This window comes from Copadichromis virginalis, linkage group LG22 (genome assembly GCF_057382275.1).
Source record: "Copadichromis virginalis isolate Kocher_CV1m ecotype Utaka linkage group LG22, C_Virginalis_male_GT1.1, whole genome shotgun sequence".
Taxonomy (NCBI): Eukaryota; Metazoa; Chordata; class Actinopteri; order Cichliformes; family Cichlidae; genus Copadichromis; species Copadichromis virginalis.
In genome coordinates, this window is record NC_140638.1 from 2,697,897 (window position 1) to 2,725,544 (window position 27,648).

The window sequence follows — 27,648 nt, forward strand, 5'->3', positions numbered from 1 at the left end:
AATCAGCTGTGTTGGATCAAGGACACATCTAAAGCCTGCAGGACACCGGCCCTCGAGGCCTGGAGTACCCCACCCCTGGCTCAGACCCTCTTAGGAAAGCTGTCTGACTATTTGTTTAACTAGTCTTCAGGAAAATTTCTCCAGGCTTCTTCAAGGACATTCAAAGTTCTCATTTGGATGTTGGCTGTCTTACGTTTCACTCTATGTTAAGATCACTCCACACAGCTTCCATCATGTTGTGGAGCCCGCTCATTGACTGGTCCAGGTATCCCTTACTGCACTGGCAGTGTGTTTTGTGATACTGACTTTGCAATCAGACACTAGAGAGTTACTGTCCGAGACCGTTTGATGCTTTAGTGAACAATGAATGGATGGACTGAAGAACCAGACGTATCTCTCAGGTCTCGTGTCCTGTCTTTTAGATACTTTTCACTTGCTGTAAATAGTTTTCTTTTGAATCTTGCTTCTTCGTCTCCCACACTTGTTCAATTTCCTCAGTGTTTTTTAATGACACACTGCCGAGATACGCCAAGATTTCAGTGAACATTTTGGGAATCAGCTTGTTGGTGCAAAAATGCCATTTTATGCCTGTCAAACTGTTATCTTTGGCATTTTCTGTAGTTTCAACTAAAGAAATGGGAACAAATCATATGGTTTGTGACAGGCTGTAACAAAGTGGCTTAAAATACAATGTAAAAATGTCTGTTTGCTAAGATGTTCCCTTGGGTTAGATCACTTTTATATGCTTGAATGAATCATAAGTCAGCATTAAGTGGCTCAACAAATCTCTGATAATGGTAAGTTACAAAGACGGGTCTGAAAATGAATAAAAAAGTAACCAATGTCTAAAAAAAACAGTGAAAGACAGTCAAGACTTTTGCAAGTAACATCTCAATAAACAATAACTATTATGATGATAATCTTATAATTATTTATTTGATAACTTTGGCAGTCCTACCATCATTCCACACGTTTCATTCCCTTTAATCCCAGAAGTTCTCTTAACTAAACCCTTAAAATGACTTCAAAATAACGTTGGCATTTGACCACACTCATCATGCCTGTTCCCCCCCCCCTGGGTTTAGATACCTGCTCCTTTATGTCTGCAGGCAACAAAGAAATGAAAAGCTCCTCCAAAGCTGGGACTGAGCCTTTGAAATCATTCTTTGACCTTTTTTTTTTTTTTTTTTTTAATGACAGGTGCTGAGCTCGAGGGTAATTTAAGACAAGCGCAGAGTAATTTCTTAAAACAGCCTCAACTTTATGGCACAAAGAAAAAATAAAAAAATAAATAAGTGGAAATGGTTCCTTTGCTTCATATCTATGGATAATTTAAATAGATATGAATTTGTTTCTGATATATTATAGCCATTCCTCAGCTTTTCATGTTAAAGTTTCTTCTTCTCTGCAATAAATCAGAGCCATTGCAGTGAGCAGTTTCACTTGTGGGAGCTGTCCAAGCTGCTCGGAAACCTTTAGCTCTTCCCAGGTCACTGCTGTAGCCGAGGCTCGCGCACTATAGCCTCTTCACTGAGGAATGCTGCGGTTTCTCTCAGTTTACTCGCACTTTAGCCAAAACCTAGCAACTCTCCTTATTGTGAAAGAGTTATTCTGTTGTTTACTAGACTTATTCTCTCTGCAGAGCGACGGGTGAATATGGACATTATCCCTCCAGGCTTATCAGGGTAATATCCTCACTAAAGAAATTGATCTGTTCCAGTGCAAAACATTTTGAAAACCTTCAAAAAAGCATGTTTGGTGAATTTTGCTTATTTTTGTCCAGAACACGGACTCACAAAAGACAGCGTTTCACTTCCTGTTCACTTTCTCAAGTTTCTCTTCCTCAAATGTTTCACATCAAGAGTTTTACTTCCCAGTTATCATATATAGAATAAAATAATCATAATGTAATAATGTTCATGGTAATGAAAAGAAGCCTTGGTGTCACAATTTAATACACCGAGGCGACACAGAGTTTCTCAACATATTGTTGTAAATAAGAAGGAAAACCGAACCCTCTGACTCCACCATTGTACTCTAACACTCGGCTTTGTCACTATTCAACAATATCAGACACCACAAACATAAAAAGTGTCACTTTTGTGGTTGAATATATTAATCGTGTCGAGCTAATTAAAAATATGACTGAATGAGATTAGAGTTGGATTAATATGAAACACAGTGCAGGGTAAAGGGTGGGTGGGTCACCTGGTAGCGGGCACAAAGGTAAACCAACTACGGTAAGCTCATTTTCACACAGGACGAACTTTCACACTCTCAACATGCTATTATGGCGTGGCACAGCATCGGCCCAAGTCCTGAGTGTGTGGCTGTGGAACAGCACCAAGCTTTGGTTTTCAGCAGGTTTAGAAACACTTCATGTTCAGTGTTGCCAAAAACCTTTGAACGTTAGCCAAAGCAGAAGGTGTTTGGATGGAGCGCAAGTACCTGACTGTGTTCAAAGCAAAACACTTTTGAGTATGTTAGAGGGTGTTTTTCCCCACCAGACGTGACGCTCGACACATTAAGGCTGATTCCAAACTTCATCTGAGATCCATGTGGTCAGGTCAAACTCATTCAGCTCAGCCAATTCAAGACACGTCATGAATATCAATCAGTCATTTTCATTCTTGACAAAAGGTCTAGAAAAATATGGTGTTTAAGGTTGTTCGTAATGGTGTTAAGATGAAGAGTCATCTCTCACTAACAAGGTAATATATTCAATCCTAAATGGGTTAAACAGGGTGAAAGACAACGTCGGCATGTAGAGTGATTTAAAAAAAGAGGGAAAACAACACAAACAGCTGCTGATTTAAGAGTCATGGTGAAGCATGTTGATAAACTTGATCAAATTTAGATTCGGGACTTTTGAAGATCTCACAGCTTCTAACAAGGGTTACACAGACATTTGTCACTGTCATTTCAACACGCCACGGTAACTCATAAATAAGATGAACACGTGTATTTTTTAACACTGTGACAAAACGTGCCACAGCAAAGCGATTCGGCTAAGCGACGGCAAAACTGGTTTTCTCATTCCGACTTTGGCATCGAGGCTTTTCCCAGAGAAACAGACAAAAGGATCAAGAGAATAAAAACAACCTTTTTTCCAGAACAAAGCTGCACATCGAAACAGTCACAGTGAAATTCAGATATGTGACCTGCTGAGTAAAACTGTGGCTGCAAAGTATAACAGCTTCACATTTAGAGAGCGGGACCACACTGAGGTTTATCCAACCAGCAATTAACTTTAGGAGAACGCTAAAGCACAAAAGGTTCTGCAGGCTTTCTAGCCATTTGATACCATTATGATATCAACCTCGACTTTTTATGGCTATATTTGGTCCTGATATGGAGACCCCTCGCTGGGCTTCTTTGACACCAAAACGGTGAGCCCAAGAAAATTCTGCTGGATGTTACCATCATGGAAAGCCTGCAAAACCCCGTTTTCTCTGGCAATGATCCATCCATTCTGATGTTATCAGCCCATTAAACGCATGTTATCAGTCAGTATCAGCCCATACATGTCAATGATATGCAGTCATCAGTAGCACTTTTCGAGCTTTGGCATCTTTTTTGTACCAATCAATAATACTGTCTTTTATTCTATACACTTTCATTACCGTGTCGTTTACGGCCCATTCAGACTTACCAATGAACCTGCGATGCATGTCTTTGGAGTACCAACCCAAAGACATGCATGATACTACACCATCTAGCAGCTTACTAGGCTGTTATCCATGAGGGAGAAAGACAGATTGGAGATATAGGAGACCTCTAGTGGTTGCAAAAAGGAGTGCATGGAAAATCTCCGTTCGTGCTATTAACTAGCTTTGTAGGATAGCTTTAAATATGTGAAAGGGTGCACATGACTATTATTTATTTATTTTAAATTGGCCATGCTAGTTTCCCCATCTCAGTGCTGTATACACTTTTTCAATCATTTTATCTTCTTTGTCAGGTCCACATTCTCTTTTGAAGAAATTTGTAACTTTGGGTTACAAATGAAATCCCTACAACATCCAAATGTAACTTTTCACCTGGAAACACTTTGACCATTACTCCCATTTAACAGTGTGAAAGGAACAAGGAACGTCATATGTAGGAGGCCACCTACAGGCGACATGTTTGGGACTGATAAGGTCCAATCAGTGGAATGATGAGATTTAAAAGAAAGTGGAAGACCTTGTATGGCCTGTGTTCAACACTCACTAAATCCTGGCTTCTATAAGTAACAGTCTGGGGAAGTCAGTGGATGGATGTAGCTTTGCAAAACCTTGGACTGAAAATCCAGACTAGTCCTTACTAGTCCTACATCGTCAGGTAGCCCCGTTCCTCGCTCTTCTACACAGGAGAAAATCTATACATGTGCAAATCCTGACAGTTTAGCACACGGTCTGAAAGCTCTGGCTTTCCCTGTGGGGTATCATTAGGGAACTTCATGGTTAGGCCTGCCGGGCTGTGTATAAAAAGCTCTGCTTGGGCCCAGTGTGGTGAACTGGGATTGTTGATTCTTGAGTGGACAGCAGGATAGCAGTGATACTTACCTTGGCCTTGTGCTGTGTGAGGGAACACAGAGATGAGAAAGAAGCCCAGCAGGCAGAGACTCAGTCTGACTGTGAACCACATCCTGATACCAGCAGACCGAAGGACACGATACACCTGATTGGTAAAGCAGTACAAGAGGAGAAAGCAGACAACAGGGTGGAAAAAAGAGGAAGTAAAAAAAGAAATGAACGAGCAGGAAAGGACGGGTCAGGGCGTGAGATTAGGAGGCAACAGAACAGGAGTCAGACAACCCAGAGAGGATGACAAAGGAGGTAAAAGAACGGAGTAGAGAGAGGTGAAAGAAAGAGGAGCAGAAAGGAAAGAATGAGGAAGAAGACAAAGCAGGATGTGAGGGAGGATGGAGTAGTGCAAAGATAAGAAAAAGGAGGGAGGAGGAGAAGGGGGAGTGAGAAAGGGAGCCATGGCAGAGGAAGGTGAAGAAGATGAAGACATGGAGAAAAACATCATGTCATCCTGTTATCATAAGTTAAATTCAGTCATTTCTGTCCATGTTTATGAATCCATTCACAGTTAAAACACATTCATATTCTGAATGTGCAGAAATATGAAGGCAGACGTGTTTGTGGAGCTTTGCACTTAATGGAGATGTGACGATGTGATCTCTGGGCCACTGCAGGACTACAGTGCCCCTCCCATCACATTCCTTTGGGTTGTGACTGTGTTAAGTGTCTTTCTATGCTTACTGTCACAATTTTCACCCCACAGCAGGACATTGCAAAGTATTTTTTTATCAATGTAAAAGAAATAATGTGGTAAATTCTAAACATTTATAGAACTGAGTTATTACTCAAATATAATACTTCTGTAAGAATTTCAAGGTAAATAAAGTAAAGCATGTTTACTCCTGCAAATGTCTGAGGGAAACATTCAAAAAATGTATTAAATAATACAAAGAAAAATAATTGCAGTTACTTGTTCGTTACAGCACCTACACGTTTGTCTCAGAAATGGCTGTGTCTGTTTCTAATATTCGGTTCTTTAGCCAATTTTCTGATATTTTTGATGTGATATATTCATCGCCCCAGTATTAAGACCAACCGTTTCTGCTGCCATCAAACAGATTTTGCTACTGAGAGCAATACTGCTTTAATATTTCTGAAGAAATTAAAGTTAAAAAAGAGAAAACAAATATTTAATGTCCAGTTTTTGTAATAATGCAGGAAGGACTTGGGCTGTTAGGACGCTGATCAGCTTCTAACACGTGTTAGGCACCGCTGAAGATCTGCTGGGGTCGTGAATACACTGACAGCTAAACCAGCTCCTCAGTGAGGAGAAGCCCGGACGCTGCGCGTTCAGTGGAATCGGCTTTTGCGCACTCCTGCACAGCCACCCGGTGCTAACAAACACTATAACACATGCTACGCCATCTCTCTCCGCACCTCTTAATTACAGTAAATAAAAGCAGCGGAAGTTTCTTAATTGAAAAGAGCGCAGGTGAGGTCTGCACGCTGCGCCACCCGCAGCACCACAGCGCGTGGAAGTGGGGAGAAAAGGGTCGCAGATTTTCAAAGCTGATTTCGGAACAACTGTGCGGCGTGTGAATAAAGAGCAGCTTTACCTTCTCAGTTCATAAGTTTGCAGGTTCCGCGGCTCTCCTCCTGACAGCTGTGTGGCGAGCTCAGCAGTCCCCACAGCGACTCTGATTCACACTGTTCACCAACTCCGCTCTCGACCCCGAGACAAGTTACACGGAGTGCTGCGCGGGACTGCCGATTCAAAATTTCAAAATAAAGTTACAAACTTGCTACAACATGTTTCATCCTTCTTGGCCAGTTTCGTATTATGCAGAAGGAGCCAGTGCGCACCAGAACAATAAACATGACGACGCTGCTGTGATTCTGATGTCGTCTGAACTCGCTTTGATTGGTCCAGTTTTGCAGTATTGAATATTAAAATAGTAGTACATACAAAACACACGCTTACGTGTTGTATATGATGTAGGACGATGAATCCAGTTCAACAGAATCTGAAGGACCCACAAACCATTACCAGCCTCCCAGTGAGCCGCTGCTGAGCAAACACGTGAACATGTTTCAGCTCCGAGCTCCAGCTGGTGCATTTATGTAGACCTTAGTAAAGACACAGGCACGCGCTGCAGTCCAGAAGCTATGAAAGGAAAAAGTCCGAAACAAACAAACAAACAAACAACATACTTTCAAAGTTCTTGTTTAGTTAGTTTGTTTTACAGGAAGTTGAGTTTAACTTGTGTCGTTATCTAAAGAGATTAAAGGTAGAAATAAATCTACTGGAAAAGAGGCAAATTATTTATTGTGTATTTATTTTATAATTAGAGTCTGATTTCTTTTTAGAGATCTGTTTCTCATCCTGTATTCACTGCCCGTCATTTTATAGACGGTCAGATTCGGATTTTAAACAGGTTTTTGCGTCCTCTACATGTAACGTATAACAGACCTGGAGCAGGGCTCGATGCGCGTTACAGTCTCTCTTTTAATTTGAAGGTAAAAGTGTCTCACTTCCCACCTCTCTGTGGTACTTTGTATCCAAGTTAACTTCTTCCGTAAGACTCCCTTCAGTTGAGACTTGCAGTGGATTGATGGGTGTTTCCCGCTTCATTCACCATCCACGCCTGCAGCTATTCATTCCTTTTACCTCATTTAAAGCGAGACGAGGCAGCAGAAAAATGCGTTTGAGCGGCAGGCAGATTGAGCACCGACAGGAGCGAAATGTGTGTTTCTGTGACCCCTGGGTAAATGCTCCGAGACGCCCAATATGATCCTGTTAATATGCCTCCTTCAGTTTGGGGCAGGTGGCTCGTTGTAAATCTAAAAATCCATGACAAAGGAAGATGAATGGGACTTTCTTTGCGAAACATTATTGGCTGAATAGCAACTGTCACTAAGATCCATTGGAGGGTGGTGAAGGCACAAATGAGCTGTAGCTATGGCGAATTAAAAATTAAACATCTGCATTTATTCCCTCTTCATCTGAGAAAGAGAAACACAGAAGGCAGTAATTTATACCTTATATAAAACGGAATAAAACCGAATGTCGAAACAGACAATTTCATTACTGTTTTGAAAAATATATTCTCATTTTGAAGTTGATGCCTGCAGCATGTTGGAAAAACAAACAGAAAGGTGCTGGATGAGCTTTGTCTTCACAACACTAGATGTTCAGGAAGTGATGAGGCCCAGTTTTCACAGTTTTCTCCAGCTGTAGGATTTTAAAACGTACTGCACAGTCATGCATGCAGAATGTGTGACTTTTGTCATCTGCTCAAAAACCCAGCTGCAAACAGTTTACCGTTAATGGCGTCTTCACAGGTGTGCAGGCTGCTGTGCCATGTTCAGTTCTGATTGGTCAAACCCAGGACAGTTTGGCGCGCTCTCTTTATTAAACGAGCTCAGAGACGCATTTGTGGGTTGAATGTTTTCATTGCACAGTAGAATTTGAGCTGACTTTGTGGATGCAGCAATAAATGTGTTCATTCAAAGCTGCCTTTGGGTTCAAAAACCACTTTGCCTCGTGTGCAGAGACTGAATGATATTGTGCACCACAGAAACAAAATTGGGAAACATTATTAAAATACTGCTAAGCTATTTGCCACGGCAGTGAACGCTTCTCCATCTTTGCTGAATCCAGCCTCTTTATGATGTCTGCGATTATGTTTTTATACCCAATCATGTCACTAATTACACTTGTTGGTTAAATGTTAAACTATTTTCCTCATCTGTTTTTGCTGCTGTCACTCACAACTTAGCTATGTCAACAAAAAGTAGTCCCTACAATATCTAGATGCCAGTTTCCAAACGCAAAAATAATCCAATGGGTAAAATCAAAAACACAAGGGGAAAGGACTCGAGAACACACAGGGAGGCAAAACCAGGAACTTGCGCTGATTGTTGGGTTTTTCTCTGTATGTATTATTGGAGGGTCCACCTTACTGTGTAAAGCACTTTGAGGTGACTGTTGTTGTTATTTGGCGCTGTATGAATAAAACTGAATTGAAAAATTTACCAAGGCAACAACAACTAGTCAAAGTCTAAACATGTAAAAGAGACAAAAGGAGGAACACCAGGAAAACCATTGCTGAACCACCGACTTTCATTCCTCCACCTGCTCCTGACTATCAGTACAGATTGTCTGCGAACCTCATAGTTTATAGACAATCCTGCTTGACCTCAACTCAGAGTTCATCCATTGTGATCAGCACTAGCAGTACACTGGGTTATAACCTAAGGCTGGGTTGGGGAAACCACTACTTAAGCTGATAACAGTAATGAAAGGCAAGAACCAAACAGAAAAAACCAAAACTCGTCATTACCAAAGCCATAAATTAAACTCACTAACCAAAGACTTAAAAATGAAAGAACTAAGACCTACATAATACTAAAATAATAGAAACTCAGAAAATTCAACAAACACATAATCAAAACCTGAAAAACTAGAATAAAAGAAGAAATAGCAACACGACAGGGACCAGAAACCCAGGGACTGTGACACCGTCAAGGCTTTTGTTGGCATTAAGATGAAAAAGACGCTACATTTCCCTTTTCCCTACATTTTAAATTGCTCATTTCTTCACCGATCATGTCATCTTTGGGATTTCACAGCAACATAGTAACAACCACACAGAAGTTTCAGCACTGAATGAGCAGGTGTTGCTATCTTTGAGATAGTGCAGAGCCTTGAATGAATAATGGGCTTTGTGACCTGAAGGTGAAGGTTAAGTTTCTTTTGTGCCTCGGATATTCCGGGTTTGTTTGGTGAGCATGTTGCTTTTAACAGTAGAAATTGAGGTCTTTGGAGTCTCTTGTATTATCATAATCATAAATATTTAACTGGAAAAATGTGTTCCCCTCAGATGTTGAGTTTCATGGCTCTCAAACAGCAGCTTGAATAAACAGTGTGTCTCACTGAGTTTTCTTCAATGGGAGTTTCTGTCCAAACTGTATTTTTAGAGTGCAGTGCACCTCAGAGCATATTACACTCACACCGACAGAGCTCGGGAGAGTTTACTGTAATCTGAATAGGCACTAGTGCAAATACAGTACAGTATGTGGTGTCGTGTGACATTTATAATTAGGCGTGTGCATTAAACATCATCTTTTTCATCTTTGTGACAAAAAATAATCTAAAAAGCAGATATTTGCTGTCATGACTCTTCTCTGACTGTCTGGTTGCAGCCAGGCTGATTTCTCATGCCAACATTTCTCTGTCTGATCGTGTTGTGCAAGAAAACTCTTTGTTGGGAATATAAGCAAAGTGTCTCCTTGTGCACTGATCAGCCAGCGAGCCAAGGCTTCATTATGTGACAGGGTTCAGCTGACGGGAGCCTGTGGCTGGTCATAGATGAACCGACTGAACCACAAGATTCAAATGAACACAAATTATATTTCTGCTCATGCTGAAGCTGAAAATATGACCCTGTTCACCTGCAGAGTCACAGATAGAGTCTCGCAACACGTCTTGATTGTGACTGAAAGGAAAATAATAATGATGCGCTCCTCCACCGAGGATACAGAGGGCTGCGTGAAGCACACTGACACGGCTCTACGAGGATGACAGGGAGACATCATCAGTCTCAACGGGACAGCAGTATGTATGTACGGCCTCTCTGTGTGAGGATCTAAACGTATTCTACGCTAGATTCGACACAGCGAACACCACGAGACCGGACTGTGTGCGCACCGCGGATGACGTCAGTGCGCACACTGTGTCTGAGGAGGATGTGCGGAAGTGCTTCAGGAAGGTGAACGCACGCAAAGCTACTGGTCCGGACGGGATTCCCGGCCGCGTCCTCAGGTCATGCGCGGCTCAGCTGGCTGGAGTGTTCACGCACATCTTCAACCTTTCCCTCTCTCTGTCTGTAGTCCCAGCCTGCTTCAAAATGGCCACCATCGTCCCTGTACCCAAATCCTCCACCATCTCCTCATTGAACGACTGGCGACCTGTAGCCCTGACCCCCATCGTGAGCAAATGCTTCGAGAAGCTGGTCAGGGACTTCATCTGCTCTGCACTACCCGACTCACTGGACCCTCTACAGTTCGCATACCGCCACAACAGGTCCACTGATGATGCCATAGCCCTGACACTACACACTGCCCTGTCACACCTGGAGAAGAGAGACACGTATGTGAGAATGCTGTTTGTAGATTACAGCTCAGCATTCAATACCATCGTTCCCTCGAAGCTGGACAGGAAACTGCAGGATCTAGGACTGAGCAGCTCCCTCTGCAGCTGGATCCTTAGCTTCCTGTCTGACAGACGCCAGGTGGTCAGACTGGGCAGCATCACCTCATCCCCCATCACACTGAACACTGGTGCTCCACAGGGGTGTGTACTGAGCCCTCTCCTGTACTCACTCTACACCTACGACTGCACAGCCACTAACAGCTCCAACATCATTGTGAAGTTTGCGGACGACACTACAGTGGTGGGTCTTATCACCAACGGTGATGAGACGGCTTACAGGGAGGAGGTCAGCACCCTGACCCACTGGTGTCAAGACAACCATCTCACCCTCAACGTCGCAAAGACAAAGGAGTTGATAGTGGACTTCCGGAGGTGCAGAGAAGTACACACCCCCATCACCATCAACGGCGCTGCTGTGGAGAGAGTGAGCAGCTTCCAGTTCCTTGGTGTACATCTGGCTGAGGATCTTACGTGGTCAGTACACACAAACAAAACAGTGAAGAAGGCGCAGCAGCGCCTCTTCTTTCTCAGGAGACTGAAAAGATTCGGCATGAGCCCCCGCATCCTCAGGACCTTCTATCACTGTGCCATTGAGAGCATCCTCACTGGATGCATCACCACCTGGTACGGCAACAGCACCGCCTACAACTGCAAAGCTCTCCAGCGAGTAGTGCGGTGCTCTGAACAGATAATTGGAGGTGAGCTTCCCTCCCTCCAAGACATCTACAGGAAGCGCTGCCTGAGGAAAGCGGGGAGGATCATCAAGGACTCCAGTCACCCCAGCCATAAACTGTTCAGACTGCTTCCATCAGGAAGGAGGTTCTGCAGCATCCGGTCCCGTACCAGCAGACTGAGAGACAGCTTCTTCCATCAGGCCATCAGACTGCTGAACACGTCATAGACACCTCAGCTTCACTACTGGAACTTCAACATTATGCACTCCACACTGTATATAAATGCCACTTGTTTTGCACATGTCCAACTACCAACCTCTGTATATTTTATATATTTTATTATTATTATTATTATTATTTTATTTTATTTTTTTACTATTTAATTTGTAAAAATGTGTATACACACACACACACACACACACACACACACACACACACACACACACACACACACACACGTAGGAAAATATTTAGTATACACATCCAGAAATGCATACACTATTATATATTGTACATATATTTATTAGTTTCAGGTTGGCCATTCTTGTATTTTGCTCGTTTGTGTTGTTGTGTTTGCACATCTCTGTTGCTTGTGGGGCTCGCACACAAGAATTTCACTCGCATGTGCTGTGCCAGTGTGCCTGCACATGTGATGTGACAATAAAAAGTGATTTGATTTGATTTGAAATTATTCTGCATAATCTATTCAACAACACTTCAAAGAATATCATTTACAGATTACTCCCACAGAGCATCTGTTCTTATTAGCGTTTACTATGCAAACTATAAACTATAAATATGGTTTATAGTTTCACAGTATCTACTAAAAAAGAGGCTTTTTGGTGGACCTTGGTTCTGCCAGTAGGGGGCAGTGCAACAAAGGTGATCCATAGTTTTTGCAGCACTGACAGTGCAGCTTCAAAGACATATTTACAGTCTGTTTCTGTGTTTGACTTAAAGCTTCAGTTGTAACCAGTCAAACATCTGTGTGAAGGACTCTTTTACATCCTGGATTCTCTTCTTACCTAAAAGTTAAAGATTTGAACTGCAAGTATTGTTTTCGATACTGCAGCTACTTTAGAGGCTAGTCACGGTTCAACAGACAGCACACACAATTGCAAAGCTGCACCTGCATATACTCTGAGACCTGCAAACACTTTGCAAACAGTAATTAACCTTTAGAAATGAGAAATAGCTGCTGAGAAGCTTATTTACAGATTCTCTGTTTAGATGTCAGGAGGCATATGTGTGATTTTAAGAATATTTCATTTAGTAACCAAACATTTCTTTGGACAGCTCTTTCTCGGCTCACTTCAGCAGGTTAATTTAAAAGAAAACAACACATCACGCTGTCCTACAGCCCATTTTCAAACCCTTCATTGTCTTAAAATTGAAACAGAGTCATGTGACATCAACAGAAACAAATCCTGCTCATCAGTTTGCTCTTTCAAAAAACAAAATCTTTAAAAATTCACCAAAGCCTTGGTAGTTTTTTGTCATGTTTATTTGTTTCTGTAAACGGCTGTGCTAGATTATATTTTAAGCTCATGCAAAAGACATAACTCAAAGTTAATCTCTCCCGTCTATTTACATCACAGCAATGTGATTGGACTGATTTTAATTGTTCCAAAGCAACAATAATAAAAAACACCAAGCTGTGAGAAGCTGCTGAGCACACTGCTGGTTCTGTGTGTTCCTGTTCTTCCACATCTGAGCTTTTGTCCTGCACACACTTACTGTGTTAGCAGCTCGTTATTATTCCGTCTGTCCAACACGTTGCTGTTGGCGTAGATATCACAGTAACCACGATCGTGCTTGAAACAGAGCCGCGCAGCTGTAAGTGCAATACTATCCACCCCTTTATCACTGCCACTGTTAGCTGTCAGCACATCTGACACCATCCAGGGGAGTAAGAGTAAAATATCCTGAAATCATGTCCTGATGTTTATTTCCTGACTGGGATCCAGTGTGACTCTGTTCTAGCATTACTATGCTGCCCTTCCTGACAGTACATTCATGCACTCTTCATAGTGACAGTGAATTTATTATACAACAATCACTATCATGCCAAGCCTCGATTCTTTCATGAGATTTAAAATATTAGATATGATCTTAGCTGTAATGGTGGGGAGCAGTTTTTGAAGATATTGGTTTCTAAATGATAACGACTCGAGTAGCTTCTGAGCCTTCGGTGAGACTTGTGCTGGTCTGATGTCCTGTAGTGTTCAAGTGTTTTGTTTTAATATGTCAGCCTGTTTAAGATGCCATCAGTTTATAACCTTGAATGTTTCTGTCATCATCAGATGCTGTGGTTTCTGTAGAAGTCCTTAACTTTGTCCATTGGTCTCTGTGACCTGATTATAATCACTTGCAGTAGTTTATGACAAATTCTATTGCTTTGTTGTTTACTAAGGTTTATTTTCCTTTCTACTGGCTGGTAATAGTTTTTTAATCTCATCCTGATGACACATGTCACTATTTATCTGCTCTGAAGTAGCTTTGCATAATTCACGAGCCCTCGATTCATCCTCCGTATGAAATAAGCTGCTTTAGCTACTTTAAGACAAAGTTCGTCTGAATGATCTTCCTCTCACGAACAAAATCAGAATCAGAATCAGAAAGGGGTTTATTGCCAAATGTTGAGCAGGTTTACAACATTAGGAAATTGCTGCGGTGCTTCAGTGCAAACATAGTGTCATAAATAGCACTTAAATAGACATGAAAAAATAAAAGTAGGGATAAGAATTAAAAGTGCTACGTAGAAAGATATGTGCATGAGCTATACATGAGATTTTAAGGTTTTAAAGTGGGCAGGTGCTCCTGTGCTCACAGCCAGAGCTGTGTTACATCATGTTGGCAGGCTTGTGTGTTTGTGTTGAATGTGTTTTCTGAAACTCCCTCAAACTTTTTAAGATAAGATGCCACTCTTGAGACGAGGGCAAGAACCTGAATATGACAATAAGAGATAGATCTGCCATTAGTGAGGCGTGAACACTTGAAGTAAAAGCTGTGGTAGTGATGAGCAGGGCAGCGGAGAGAATGACGCTGAAAAGGTGAAACAAAGCTCTCAAACTCGCCCCTGTCAGCAGCTGCAGGGATAAAGGGTTAAAAGTAAACAGAGGACAGTGAACTTTGCTCCTCAGGGTCGACTGTAACATCACTTCTTCTTGGAACAGCAGTGCACATTCTGCAACTCTGAGATCATTAAAGCCTGTTTTTATGAACTGGCTGTTTTTTTCTAACTTACATTTAACCAAGAAACTCTTGAGATGAACGGTTAATTATTAGTCAGCGTTAACGCGGCGTGTTTGGTGATGGTGAGAGAAACCAGAGCAAACATGCGAGCCATCAGTGGGAGGATGAGATTATCTGTGATGACTTTAAGTTACTGGAAACAGACAGTTAAGCTCAAACCGATCAATATACTTTGGTTTATTTTGCTTCGTATTAATCTGGTTGGTTATACAATTTGTCTGATGTTTTCAGAACATTCTTTGTAACATTTCTGTTACACGTCTTCCAACTAATGAGCTTTAATCACTATAAAGAATACAACAGGAGAGCCTGTCTTTGTCACTGTAGGGTTTTATTTGTATTCAGCATTAAAAAATTAAAGCTTACTTACAGTCACAACGAAACTGAAATGCAAGCAATTAAACATGCACAAATAAAAGAAAGGAACAGTAGTTTGAAGCAAATTACAAAATAATTAAGCAAAGAGGTAACATATACAGTTACACATTAAATACTGATTATTTCTTTTGTCGGAAAATGAAAAAGTGAAACACATTTTAAAAATTCAGTTTCTCAATAAAATCTCCAGCAGCTGGTATTTTAAACAACGATCCTTCAAACTGAAAACAGCGTTAACGACGCAAGAGGAGCCAAAAGAGTCACCGAGTCTCCAGGATCCTCCCGCAGAGAGCAAAGTGCTGCCCGCCGAGAGGCTTTACATATCCCACAAACTCTCTCTCACACAGGCACGTTATAAAAACAGGTATAAAAAGATAAAAGAATAAGAGACACTTTAGAGAGGCTTCAAAACTAAGCAGTGCAGTTACAGCCGCTCCGTCCGTAAGTTTAAATTGATCTACTTCACACTTCTCTACACTCGAAGCTTCTTTACTGGGAATCAGACACGAGCAGATGGAAAGGCAAACACAACGAAGGGCTAAAGAGCAGGAAGAGTTTCCAGGCGTGGGGGTTCAGGTGTGTGTAAACACTCTTGTGATGGACGTAAGTAATGTATTTGTGTGTGGACGAGGAAGTGAGGTGGCGCGTGGGGTTAAAAGTCCAACCCGTCACAGTAAGAAAAGACAACAACTGTTGTCAACATCATGTCACTTTGGGAGTCACTGTGAAAGTCGACGGCGTGCAGGCGTGTCTCAAAACGCCTGAAAATAAACGCGTTCAGCCAACGTTTTCTCCTTTCCACTGTTATTCTTGTTGGACTCATTGAGCCAGAATGCATTTAGCTGATATAATATAAGAGCTGCTACAGTACAAAGCCAGCACATTGTTGCTAGTAACTTGTTGTGATGTCTGAGCAGCACAGCTAGTATTCCACGCACTGCTGGCACCATGTGTGCCGCCTCCTACACACTGCATTCAGCAGCTTTGCCTCATTTTTATTTCCAGTAGTTTAAAGTATCAGGACTGGACTATTCCCTGCAGCATGTGTGCTACACGGGAGAAATAACTGTGGAAAATATCCTGTCCACGGTGCATGTATGAACAAATCCGTCATGGCTGAACATTCATTTCAATAGAAACCTTTCACCACTTTATCCGATCGCACATCGCTGATAAACTCTACTCTCTGGATCGCAGCCTGACTCATTCCTGATGAAGCTACTCAGATTTTGCAAAATCATCTTTCAAATATATAAAAGTGTCCCTTCTGAAAACAACCGCACCCATCATCAGCTCAGCAACAGTTTAAAAACAGAAGACTTCCCGTGTAATTCCTAACAAACGGTTGCATCTTTGCAGTCTTTGTAGGAAAAACTGGAACAGGGCACACGTAGGTCACATAACTCTAATTTCAGTTTTCAGCCTCTTCCATTACTTCCATCACCACAGTTCTGGGCCCAGTAAGGATCAGATAGCTGACTGTCCGGTAGTCCAGATCAAGAACGTTGAGGCCGTTGACTGAAACCACAAACTGGCGAACCTGCAGATCAGGACACGAGACAGGAAGTACAAACTTTTTCAAGTGTCCTCTGCTCAAATCAACATCAGTTCCTTAACAGAGTTGGATTTTGCCAGCCCATCACCGTGTTGTGGTACAAACAACAGTACAGTACAGCTTCAGTTGGTATCTCTTCAGCACAATATCAGGATATTTGGTGCATAAATTCACAGCAGTAGCTTCTTCCTCTACTTCTAACTGCTTTGGTTGTGACTGGGCTTCCTTCAGTAGCCACGAGGCCTGTCACGCTTACCTTCATCCCTGCGAGAGCAGCTGGACCCTGAGGCTCCACGGCCTGGATGTGGCACGGCCTGTTTCCTCTGACCACAAAGCCCCAGCCCACTGCATCACCGACAATCTGCAGACACGCAGACGACAGTCACACATGTGGGTGTGTGCTATGCAAAAGTCTTTTACACAGAAAGTGAGAAAAAGACATCGTCGTTCTCATCTAGTGTTTTGTTCATGAAGCCTGTGAAGCATTTGTCTTTCCTGACACCTGTTACACTCACTCCAGCACCAACACCATCCACAATCATCTTTGAAACATGTTCACATTGAAATAATAGAACAGCATTTTTAAAGAAAGAAGGTGTCCCATTCGCTCATTTTTCTCTTGTACTGTGAAAAAAATGTTACAAGTTTTTACCTCAGCTTGATAGAAAACTCTTTGAAGTGTGTAAAATGAATTTACCGTGAAGGTTTTCTTGATGTAGGGTCCTCCTGGTTCTTGTAGCTCCTCTGTGCTCACTGGTCTCTTGAGGACTGAGACAAAAGTAAAAGACATTTTATATTTAATGCAAGCTGCTTTTGGCTGCTCCCTTATTCACAAGGAGTTGCCACAGTGGGTAACTTTCCATGTTGGATTTGGCAGATTTTTATGACTAAAAGCAGTTTGGTTTCCATATTTGGAAAAGCAAAGACGACGCTGACAGTGTGGAGGTCTAAAGCTGCTCCTTCCTTCAGTTGTTCAGCATTTTTATTACCAGATTTGGGGTTGGAGAGCACCAGGGAGGAGGAGGTGCTGGGGAGACCGACTCGTCCTCGGGTGTATATGTTTCCATCACTGCAGCTTCTCACCCGGGCTTCTCCCCGACCTCCGCCATGACCTCCGCCACGACCTCCACCACGACCTCCGCCACGACCTCCACCATGACCTCCGCCACATCCACCTGTGACAGCTTTCTCATCCTTGGATGCTGTGACTGATGGAGACAAAGAAGTTTCTATAACCTTAATACTCTGTTGATTATATTTTACATGTCAGCGAAAACATTTGAGTTATTTACCAAATGAATATTGACATCAACATCTTGAGTTCCTGCTCTGATGTACTAGAGCAGCTCTGCATGATTCATTTTGGTTGAATCTCAAAGTTTGCTCCCTGAAACAAGTTATTTTAGTTCTTTGCCCTCTGAGCCGATTTAGGCCAGCGCTGCTCGGATCATCTGCAGGTCACACACAGGTTTGAACAGCAGCTGAGCTTTGTGAGTCAGAGCCGTGTGCCTAACGTCACCACATCAGAGATATTTCCTGATATTATACAGAGGCAAGAGGGGGATTATTCACAATAAGCCACCTTTAAATGAATGAAAATATACACATTGTAGTAATAATATGATGTGTATGCATGTATTTATGCTTCTCCCTCACTACCCCACCCATCAGGGAAAACTTGGCCCTGGACAGAAGGAAAGTGCTGAAGTGATGAGATGGAGACTCCCATGTTTTCAATAATAACGATTAAAGCTGACCCAGTTCTGTGTTTGACTTCCTGAATTTAACTTCCAACAATTCAGTTCAAACATGCTTTGATAAGAAGCTACGCTTCTTTCAATAGCAGAGATAAGCCGGGCTAACAGAGTTCATGGTGCTGACTGAGTTGTTCCTTCTGCTGTGAGACGAGGCAGTGTGACGAGCGCCTCGCCGCTGCTGCACATTCACGCCAGACGAGTTTAACGGCGATTCATTCGTTTTCTCCCTTTGTAGCACATAAACCTACGCGTGACTCTGAAGCCATGTTTGCTCTGCTGCAGTTGTCATGAGAACGGAGAAGCAGTTTGAGTGGTTACAGTTGTAACATTAACAGCAACATTAAAAAACATATAGTAGACAGAGGAACGTTTCTTGAGGTTGCTATGAGTGAAGAGGTTAAACCACTGACATGTGACGCCCGGGGGTCGTGATCATTACACGATTAGCTGAGCGTGAGAAAGTGTAGGCCGCTCTGCTCCCTCGCCCTTACAGTCTTTGATGACTTGAGGTGTAAAACTGTTAATGTGTTGAAGCAAACAGTTTTATCACATATGTAATAATTTGTGTTAAAACTGATTTTGCCCAAAACCTCTGGGTCACTTTTTAAAGTTTCGTCATGTCCATTTATTTATTTCCATAAATGTATCAGAACACAAAATGATGCTGAGTGTTTGTGGAGTCTCACACGATCACACAGATCCACGCTTAGGTCGTTTTATTAAGAGCGGCTGACTCGGCGAAGATTCACCCGGATAAGAAAACGACAGTCAAACAATAAAGTGCGTTTATTTGCTTCATGAAGGAAATGGTTGCCTTTGAGTCATCACAGTTCTTCCTCTGCAGGATAATAATTTACTGTCTTCCTCGTGTAGTGAAGTAAATGTGAGAAGTCAGTATCCATCAGTACATGCAGTCATAACAAGACAATTCTTTTTCACGTGACAAAAATGGAAAAGAAACATTATTTTTAAAGGTTATAATAAGAATTAACCAGACAAGCTGAACTCTATTAACTCTGCATCAGTGACACATGCAGGAGAACCATCTGCCAGCCACTGATGGAAAAGCAGCTCATGTGGGATAAACTGAGAAGTTGCTGTTGTTGACTTATTACAAGCAGCTTTGAAACTAAAGAGAAAGAAAGAAATAAAGACTAAAGCTCTGAACTTTGACTTTCTTACAACTTTTTAAATTTCTTGTATCTTGTGTGTTGTTTGTGACGTTGCTGAGAGTCATGGCTCCTGTAGGGGGTCTCTGCTCTTTTTTCTCACATGTTCAGAGTTTGGAAAGTAAAGCGAGATGTTCTTACCTCCTGTACGAGGTCCCATCTCTGTTCAAGTCCAAGAAAAGCAAAATGCAGAAAATGAATCCGGAAGACGACAAGCTTCAAAGGCGCACACCAACAGATGGACGGACCATCAGTCTCTGAGTGTTGCCCGGCTTCAAGTGAGACTCTGCACAGGCTTGATGACACCTATCAGTTTTCTCAGTTCAGTACTCAGTTACTGGACCTGTGGTCTGAAGGGAGGGTAGTCAGCTGGTTAGGAATAGACGTGCGTGACCGAGTTAAATATTAAACCCTCGAACAAACAAACCAGCCGTCAGCAGGAGGCGAGAGGCGACATGTAGTAAAATGTAAAAAATGAGAAATAACACTCGTAAATGTAGAAATCTCACAGTACATTTTAATTATTAACTGTCACTTATGAACCGTTAAACAATTATTGTCACAAAAAAATCAGGTTTAATGCAAAGAGTGCATGGGAGCTCTTATATTCCATAGCAAGAGGGGATTTCATGAGTATTGCACTAATCTCCACAGACTGTTGCACATAGATGAATCTGCGGTGTGGTGCTAGAGTTTTAGTACTGTAAACCTTGTGCTTTCTGTCTGCAGACACAGTGGCGTCCTGCACACTCTGCATGCATGTTTACCTGCTGGCAGACTTTGCTTGCATGCCCTTTGTTTGGAGAGCAGAAAACAAAAGCAAGTGCTCCTGCAGCACATCAAGCTATCAAGCTTTGTGTTGCCATCACCTCAAACAGAACTCACTGTTCCTGAGGATCAATCACCTTTCAGTTTCAGCTTTTGTCCCACTGAAAGTCACTGTGTGATAATACAGGTGGTTTCTGCATTTACAGTTTTGCACTGTGTAATTTTTGAAGATAAAAACACTCAAACATTTGGCAGCTTTTGGCAACTTTACAAGAAAGCATGCAGAGACGTGAAGGATTTAGGAAGGTTTTTGCTCGTAAATGGGACTGAGCTTCAGCCTGGTTGCCATGCAGGAGCAGCTGCAGGTGGAGAGGAAGGGGAAACACAAAGATCATTTCTGCTCTGATGGGCAGAGCAGTGGAGATTTCCATCGGTCAGCACAGAGCAGCGAGTTTTCGTCCATATTTGTCCTTTGAAGTATTTTCTCTGAGCCTCATGTAATGAGGTTTCTTGACTTCCTTGTTACACCTTAATAGTAACACACACACACACACACACACACACACACACACACACACACACACACACACACACACACACACACACACACATTTTCAGGCATAAAAACAAATAAAAACATAAAGTTCAAGTAAAACTAAGGGACAACTCAATAAACACACATATGAATGGCCCTCACAGTTAGTCTCTAAAAGGGAAGGACAAGAACGTTTCCAATGTGAAGTTAACCACCGAAAACTCTGGTTTTGAAGTTTCCCCCAACAACACACATAGAGGACTCTGGAGGAACTGCAGAACTTCTACGTTGGCTTCCTTTTCCAGCTTGATTTTAACCTGGAGGTCTACAGAAACGTATGGGCTACAGGACACAGCTTCAAATGGCCATCAGAGGAACTGCAGCCTTTGCCGCTTCTGTTTCAGCCCCCGAGGTTGTCACTTGGTTTAAACTTGTCAATTGAGTCACACGGAAGGACATGTGGTCGTGATCATCGTTATACAACAACAACATGTGGGAGATAAATCCACATTCCTTTCTAATGTCTGGAGGTAAAATCTCGAGTTTTCAGGTTACTCATCAGTGAGTCGATCATGAGGCCAACAGAGCTCGTTAAACTGAAGATAAAACTACAAAGATACACGGACAGCTGTTGGCTTGACAAACAGATCAATAGAATCAGGAAATATCCAGTTTCACACCATTAACATTATCTTGGGCTAAACGACACTTTTTGCCAATGATACCCGTTTGAATAAAAAGTGATTTAATCCTGGAGTGACATGAAGGTGAGAGTGTAAACTGAACAAACCAGAAGACATTTGTGTTTGTTTCTGGAGGAAACAAATGTCCAAAACGAATGAATAAATAACTAATCATCAAGTAATGCATAAATAAATAAATAAAGCTTTTTAGATGCATCAAAAAGAATCCAGGAGCAAGATTTGCATTTAACTGAATATATTACCAAATAAACAAAACGACGAAGCCTGTGCGTCGTCACTTTGGAGATAAAATTTAGTCCTTTTTCAGGTGGCTCTGGTATCAGGATCAAACGATGATCATTTATTTTGTACTTTTAATTTATTTACCTTTTCTGTCAAATATTTCCTTTAATTAAGATGGATTTAATATCCACAGCACTTTATGTTATGCATTCATTTAATGGTTTTCTAAAAAAGCCCTTCATTTTTCCACCCTCACTGTCTGCTGGAGACCAATCACATGTTCAGTTTTTACTGTGACTTCCTTCTTCTACTGCATGATGGAGTTTCAGTTGTTCCACCTGCAACTTGGATTTAATTATTGGAATTTCTGGAAGGTCGTGGACAGTTTTCTTTAATATGAAGTAGTTGCTGTTGCGAGCAGATGTGACACTGTACTGGGGACGGATGATGAGGTGGGATTTCCTGCCATCGGCTAAAGGAGTTCAGCCCTGCAAAACAAAACAAGCTCTTAACCTTTGACACAGTGACCCACGAGTCATGTGGGTCATGAACTCCTCTAACACAACACGTCTCATGTGTTTCTTTTATTTACCTGGAAACATTAAAATGAAGCAAGCCTCTGTAGTTGTAAAGTATACGACTTTAAAGCAGTTTAGGGCTTATGTGGGCGTGAGCTCATCCATAAAGGAGTTTTATAGTCAGTTTCCATCTTGGGCTTTTTCACTGGACACCTCTGTGACTTACACGGTTTTCTTTATATGATGACTTTTCCAGTTATTTCCAAATGTAACCAGGAGGAACAGTGAGCCGATTGTGTTGTAGTTCCATTCATTCATTTCTTCCACTTCAGTTCTGCAGTGTGGCCCCAGCTGGAGTCTTCAGCTGTCATAGAGAGAGGTGCAGGGTGCGCCCTGGGCAGGATGGCAACCTGCCGCAGGACTAACAGAGTCAGGAGTTCATCGCCTTCAGATGTTTCCTCAAAGGCGGTATCCTTGGATTAAAGCCTGGATCTCTGCTGCAGTTTAATAACAGCTCAGACTTATTATTAAAGTGTTGAGAAGTGTTAAAGGTGTGAGCCTGAGCTGCTACTATTCAGTACCTGCGTCAGGCTGCTGGTTAACTTTTTTCTCCTCAGTGACATTTGAAGGCTGGCAAAGGTGCTTTCATCATGAAACGAACATGCAGCGTTTACGCTTCTTCATCCCACGTGGCACTTCTTGATTTCATATGAGTAGAAAATGAAACAAACACAGCATTTCAGCATGTTTTAGACCATTTGAAGTGCTCTTTGCTCATAGTTTAAAGCAGGGGTGTCCAACTCCAGGCCTCATGGCCGGTGTCCTGCAGGTTTTAGGTCTCACCCTGGGTCAGCACACCTGAATCAAATGATTAGTTCATTGCCAGGCCTCTGAAGAAAGTCAAGACATGTTGAGGAGGTCATTTATCCATTTGAATCAGCTGTGCTGGATCAAGGACACATCTAAAACCTGCAGGACACCGGGGTTCTCTGTATTTTCTGAGAATCTCACTGCGTGTGACGTGTGAATGGCAGGCCTACAAACCTATAATGTGAAGTAAACCAGGATGGGCAGGTTACAGTTCTGAGTTTGTTGAGTAAAGCTTATTCTGAAAGATCCAAGTGTAAAAACAATCTTCTGTCTCAGTTAAATTAAGTGCTCGTGTTGCACGTTGCTCCTTTGTCTACATGTTAACACAGAGCCAGTTCTGTCAGCCACGTTATTTTCTTTCTTTAAGGAGCTACTGCAGTTTATTCTCATTTGTCTCTCGTCTTTACTGCTTATAGCAAAAATAATAAAACTGGTAACTCTAATTAAAGCTAACCAACCTGTTCAAAACTGAACCAGAACTCACAAATGCAGGAAGTGACTCAAGTTGCAACAAATTCTAGCAACAGGAAAGGGGGGTTGTGTCTCCCCCCTGCACCTCCCTCACACAGAGATGCATGCTGCAGTCTGGGAGGAGGATCTGAGATTCAGATAAGTAAGTCAGGCAACTTTAAAACTGGACTGATGCTGGCATATAGGCTGGTATACCAATGTGATAACGAACAGGAAGAACTGGTGCTTTTACCCAGCAGATGAGTGATTATTTGATACCAACAAGTGTCAAAATTGTGGTTCACTTTTGATCAAACTGGTCTCTGGTGTGGGTGGTGAAACCACAACACTTGGAGAAATTGGACAATTTGATGCGCATGGACACAAATCAGTAGATAATATAATATTTCAATACTCTTCCTGAGAATGTAGAAAATAGCAGCCCGTTAATAACCTTTGTATGGGAAATGCTTGTCCTAATTTAAAAGCTTATTTCACAATTGGGCTTCATTTAAAATCAATCACCCGAGACAGCGGTTACATTAAGGCACACGTGTCCCAAGAAGGAGCAGCGAGAGCCGCTAATGAGGTTCTTTGTCTTGGTGGCTTATTATAATGTCCGTTTTTAGTTCTTTAATCACAAAGTAATTAAATTCCCAGTCTGGGAAAACATAAAGGTTAAAAAGTAGAATATAAAAGACTAATCGCGTCTCTTTGTCACTGCATATTCAGTAGAAGTGCCCTTGAGCAAAGCACGAGGCCTCCGTTTGTGAGCGTCTTGCTCACGAAGAGATTCGGACATGTTTGGAGGCCGTTTAAATAACTGCCTGCTGGATGTAAATTCCAGTGATTAAGTATCACTCGCTGCGCACTTCCTCGTTAATAATCGAACACTGTCCTCAGCAGCGGTGATCTAACGCTGTCGTGTCTCATTGATTACGCGGATCAATGAGCTCCCAGACTACAGGACACAGAGCACCAGAGTCAATACACATAATGTTTTACAGAACTGTTAACGTGTTTCACTATTGATCCACTGTCTGTATTTAAATATGCGGCCCTTTCTCTGCTGTAAATTCTGACTCTTGGAAAGATCATCCATTAAAATGATGGTCATCACCAGAGTGCTGCGTGCACATACAAATATGAAGCTGCAGCTGTAAAGATCTGACTTTGATTCATAGTAATGTGTTGGCAGGGTTTATTTATGTTCATCTTTTCAGGATTATGAGTAAACTTTAATATCTGTTTCATTCCCCGCTCCTCTGTTCTCTGCAGGTACCGCCTCACCTCCTTTGTAAAAGAAGCACTGCTGCCCTCTGCTGGACACAAGCTTCACTCACACGTCGCTGCTAAATTTTCTTCTTAATTGTTAACAGTTAAATAATGTTATGCTGCTTTATTCCATTGGCTGTCTGCACACTCACCTGCTAAATAACACCAATGAAGAACTTGAGTCCTGAGTGTTAATTAATCCCAGCCCAGCACTCATCTCTGCCTTTCACATCTTTGGTGTTTCGATAGTTTTTTCTTTCTGAAAACCGTTGAAAGCTTCTGAGTTTGATTTTTGACTCGTTCCTGTTTCCAATGACACCGTTGGCTTGTGATCCTTATAAAGTGACTTGGGCTGAATGATTTGGGACAATAGAAATAAAATGAAATTGAGTGACACAAAAAGCAGTTTATGTATCAAATATCTCATGTTACACACGAACACTGGACCAGGCTGTTTGTGTGGGTGTGTGTTTGAGCGTAGTGAGGCAAATATTAACCCCGTCCAAAGTACATTACTGCTCCAGAATTACGATGAGCAAAGAGTTCATGTATTTCAGTGCGATGCTATCTGAACTTCAAACGGCATTCAGGAGCACATGTGTCTCTAAACACGCATTTAAATGTGTAATGCTAACATTTCCACGCTTTGCTTCAGACATGTGAAGCTGTTCAACGGTGGGAACTGCAACCACGTGTTAATGTGTTACTGCAGCAATTTTATAAAGAAAGAAGATGTTGAGTGTGATTGTTTTAAAGCGGACTACTCTGCTCCTCTTTATTTTCTCTCATGTGTACTATTACAATAGGCAGCATTTCAAAGAATAAGATAAATGCATGCGAGTCAAAGGCTCAGCCTTCAAACCATACAGCTGCTTTCTATGTTTGAATCTGTAGAACGTCAGTGAGAGTGGTTGCCCCTTATACATTCACACCAGGCATACAGCTCTGACAGTGAGCCCAGTAGGCCAACAGCCAAATTTCCAGGCCAATCAGAAGTAATGTGGTTTAAAGGGAAGGTGGCCAAAAAGTTACATGGATGAACCGCAGGGCAGGATGAAGGCCAAGCAGAGGTAAAAAGGATCATTTTGCAAACATACGTTAGTCCAAGAATAAAAATATGGGACTATTAGACCAACTTTAAGGTTGTCATGAAGGCTTAAAAACAATGATTGCAGTTTTATGGTGAAACGTTGGGGAGTCTGGCCTGTCGGTTCACCGGGTTCTCCTAATACTAATGTTTTCTATAGACCTCAAAAAAAAGTACTGTTTCCCATATACCTGACATGAATGCTAGACACATGAATTATTAAAATTTGCAGTTTTACTGGGTTAAACTAACCAAACAGAAACCCAAAGGCCCTCTTGTCAACTGGCCGGGGTCTTAAGGAAACTTAAAAAAGGAGAAAACACAAGATGCTGCAGAAAGCAAACAGAAAATCCAAGAAACACCCACAGACAGATAAACTGACCGACAACTGAGTGAAAACTGACTGAACACAAACGAAACAAAACGTTTCCTTAAACAATCACACAAGCTGGGAAAGAAGCACAGACAAAGAAAACCAGAGTGAGTGTCAGAGATGGAGAGAGTAGGGCCTAAACGCAGGACGTCCTGTGCAGAGTTCAGTGCGTTTATTTACAATGAATCAAAGGACAAAGGTGCAAATAATCCTCTCCACGGGGTTTCTTCCTGTGCTCGCTCCCTGCTCCTGTGCTGTGGTGAGTCATCGTATCCTGACGTACAACAGCGCTCCACTGCTTCTACTTGTTTCTGCAACCCTCTGCAAACAACAACAGGCTGCTGTTAGTACATGCAAAGACCTGCGAACCAAGACACGGTTGCAAACTAGCTGACTGGGTTTCTCACAACAATCCACTGCAGCTCAGCTACTCTGTTAAACAGATCAGCTGATCAGCGATAGGTGCGTGTAGTTATCCTTCCTCGGGTGTGGCTGGCCTCACGGTGGGAAACACTCTCCAGGCCTGGTGTCCCAGGGAAACCAGGACACCGCCAACAACAACAACAGCACATACATGTTAAACAGACACACAGGCAGGGCAACCAGTGAGGACTGCCAGCCCGAGAAATATAAACAAGTCCACAAACACATGAACCCTGGGTCCCCATGACAGTAAGACTATGAGCTCTTAGAATGAAGCAGGAAAAACCACCAAATAATGACCCAAACATCATAAACGTGATCGATGTAACAAAGCTGAAGTTTCACACTAAATCTGTCAGAAATGTATTTGTAGTTTTAAAATATAGATCATAAAAAGAAAAACACACCATGTCACTGACTTCCTTTACTTCTTGCCTGACCTGCAGCTGATAATAACACAAAAGCAAACAGCTGTTCTCGCTAGCTGCCTTTTTTATGTGCTAAAGTTAAATGGTGTCATTGGCACCTTAATGCAGTCACATAACTGTCATCTAGTAAGTAAGCTGCTGGCTCAGTGCAGACGTGTAAGCACTGTTTAGGAAGCATCTGCCTTTCTGGTTGCGTCACACTTCTTCCTGCCTCTCCGGTTAGGCTGAGCTGACAGCGGCGCTGTGAGCCACGAGAAAAGGAAGTTCAGATTCTGTAAGGTCAGCGCTTCTTCATGAGTCAGAGTTCAGTTCAGGCTGAGGATCATGAAGATTTGGCTGCAAACCGTCATCTCGTCTCATGTTTGAAGTTTGAAGATTTGAATAGTGTTGAAATCCTACAAAGTTTTCATGTGTATTTGTTTATATTTGCATGTCTGCAAAGTCTTTTGAATATTTTCATCGTGCACTCAAATACTGAGATA

The 27,648-nt window shown here is 42.1% G+C and overlaps 2 protein-coding genes across 4 annotated transcripts in view; both read right to left on the reverse strand.

The window, feature by feature from the left end:
- The window catches only part of col14a1b (collagen, type XIV, alpha 1b), a 170,480-nt gene extending 164,233 nt beyond the window's left edge, over window positions 1-6,247 (reverse strand). For all 3 annotated transcript variants that reach the window (XM_085445109.1, XM_085445108.1, XM_085445107.1), the window contains exons 1-2: window positions 6,128-6,247; window positions 4,548-4,662 (exon numbers count right to left, since the gene is read on the reverse strand). In XM_085445109.1, the coding sequence (XP_085301235.1) occupies window positions 4,548-4,629 (82 nt within the window). In that variant the 5' untranslated portion in view covers window positions 4,630-4,662; window positions 6,128-6,247. The remainder of the gene's footprint in view (window positions 1-4,547; window positions 4,663-6,127) is intronic.
- Window positions 6,248-14,966: 8,719 nt separating this feature from the next.
- Window positions 14,967-19,855, reverse strand: LOC146682383 (DEP domain-containing mTOR-interacting protein-like). The gene is made up of 5 exons (XM_085446581.1): window positions 19,655-19,855; window positions 17,577-17,795; window positions 17,285-17,355; window positions 16,844-16,948; window positions 14,967-16,572 (listed from the first exon to the last, which is right to left on the reverse strand). Exons 1-5 carry the CDS (start codon window positions 19,671-19,673, stop codon window positions 16,444-16,446), a joined length of 543 nt encoding a protein of 180 aa, XP_085302707.1. The 5' UTR covers window positions 19,674-19,855; the 3' UTR covers window positions 14,967-16,443.
- Between the last annotated feature and the right edge of the window lie 7,793 nt (window positions 19,856-27,648).

Coding starts and splice junctions, on each gene's coding strand:
- LOC146682383 (XM_085446581.1), bottom strand. Junction 16,949..17,284: donor ACATCAAGAAAACCTTCACG/GTAAATTCATTT, acceptor GCGTGTCTGCAG/ATTGTCGGTGATGCAGTGGG. Junction 16,573..16,843: donor CTGCTCTCGCAGGGATGAAG/GTAAGCGTGACA, acceptor CCTGATCTGCAG/GTTCGCCAGTTTGTGGTTTC.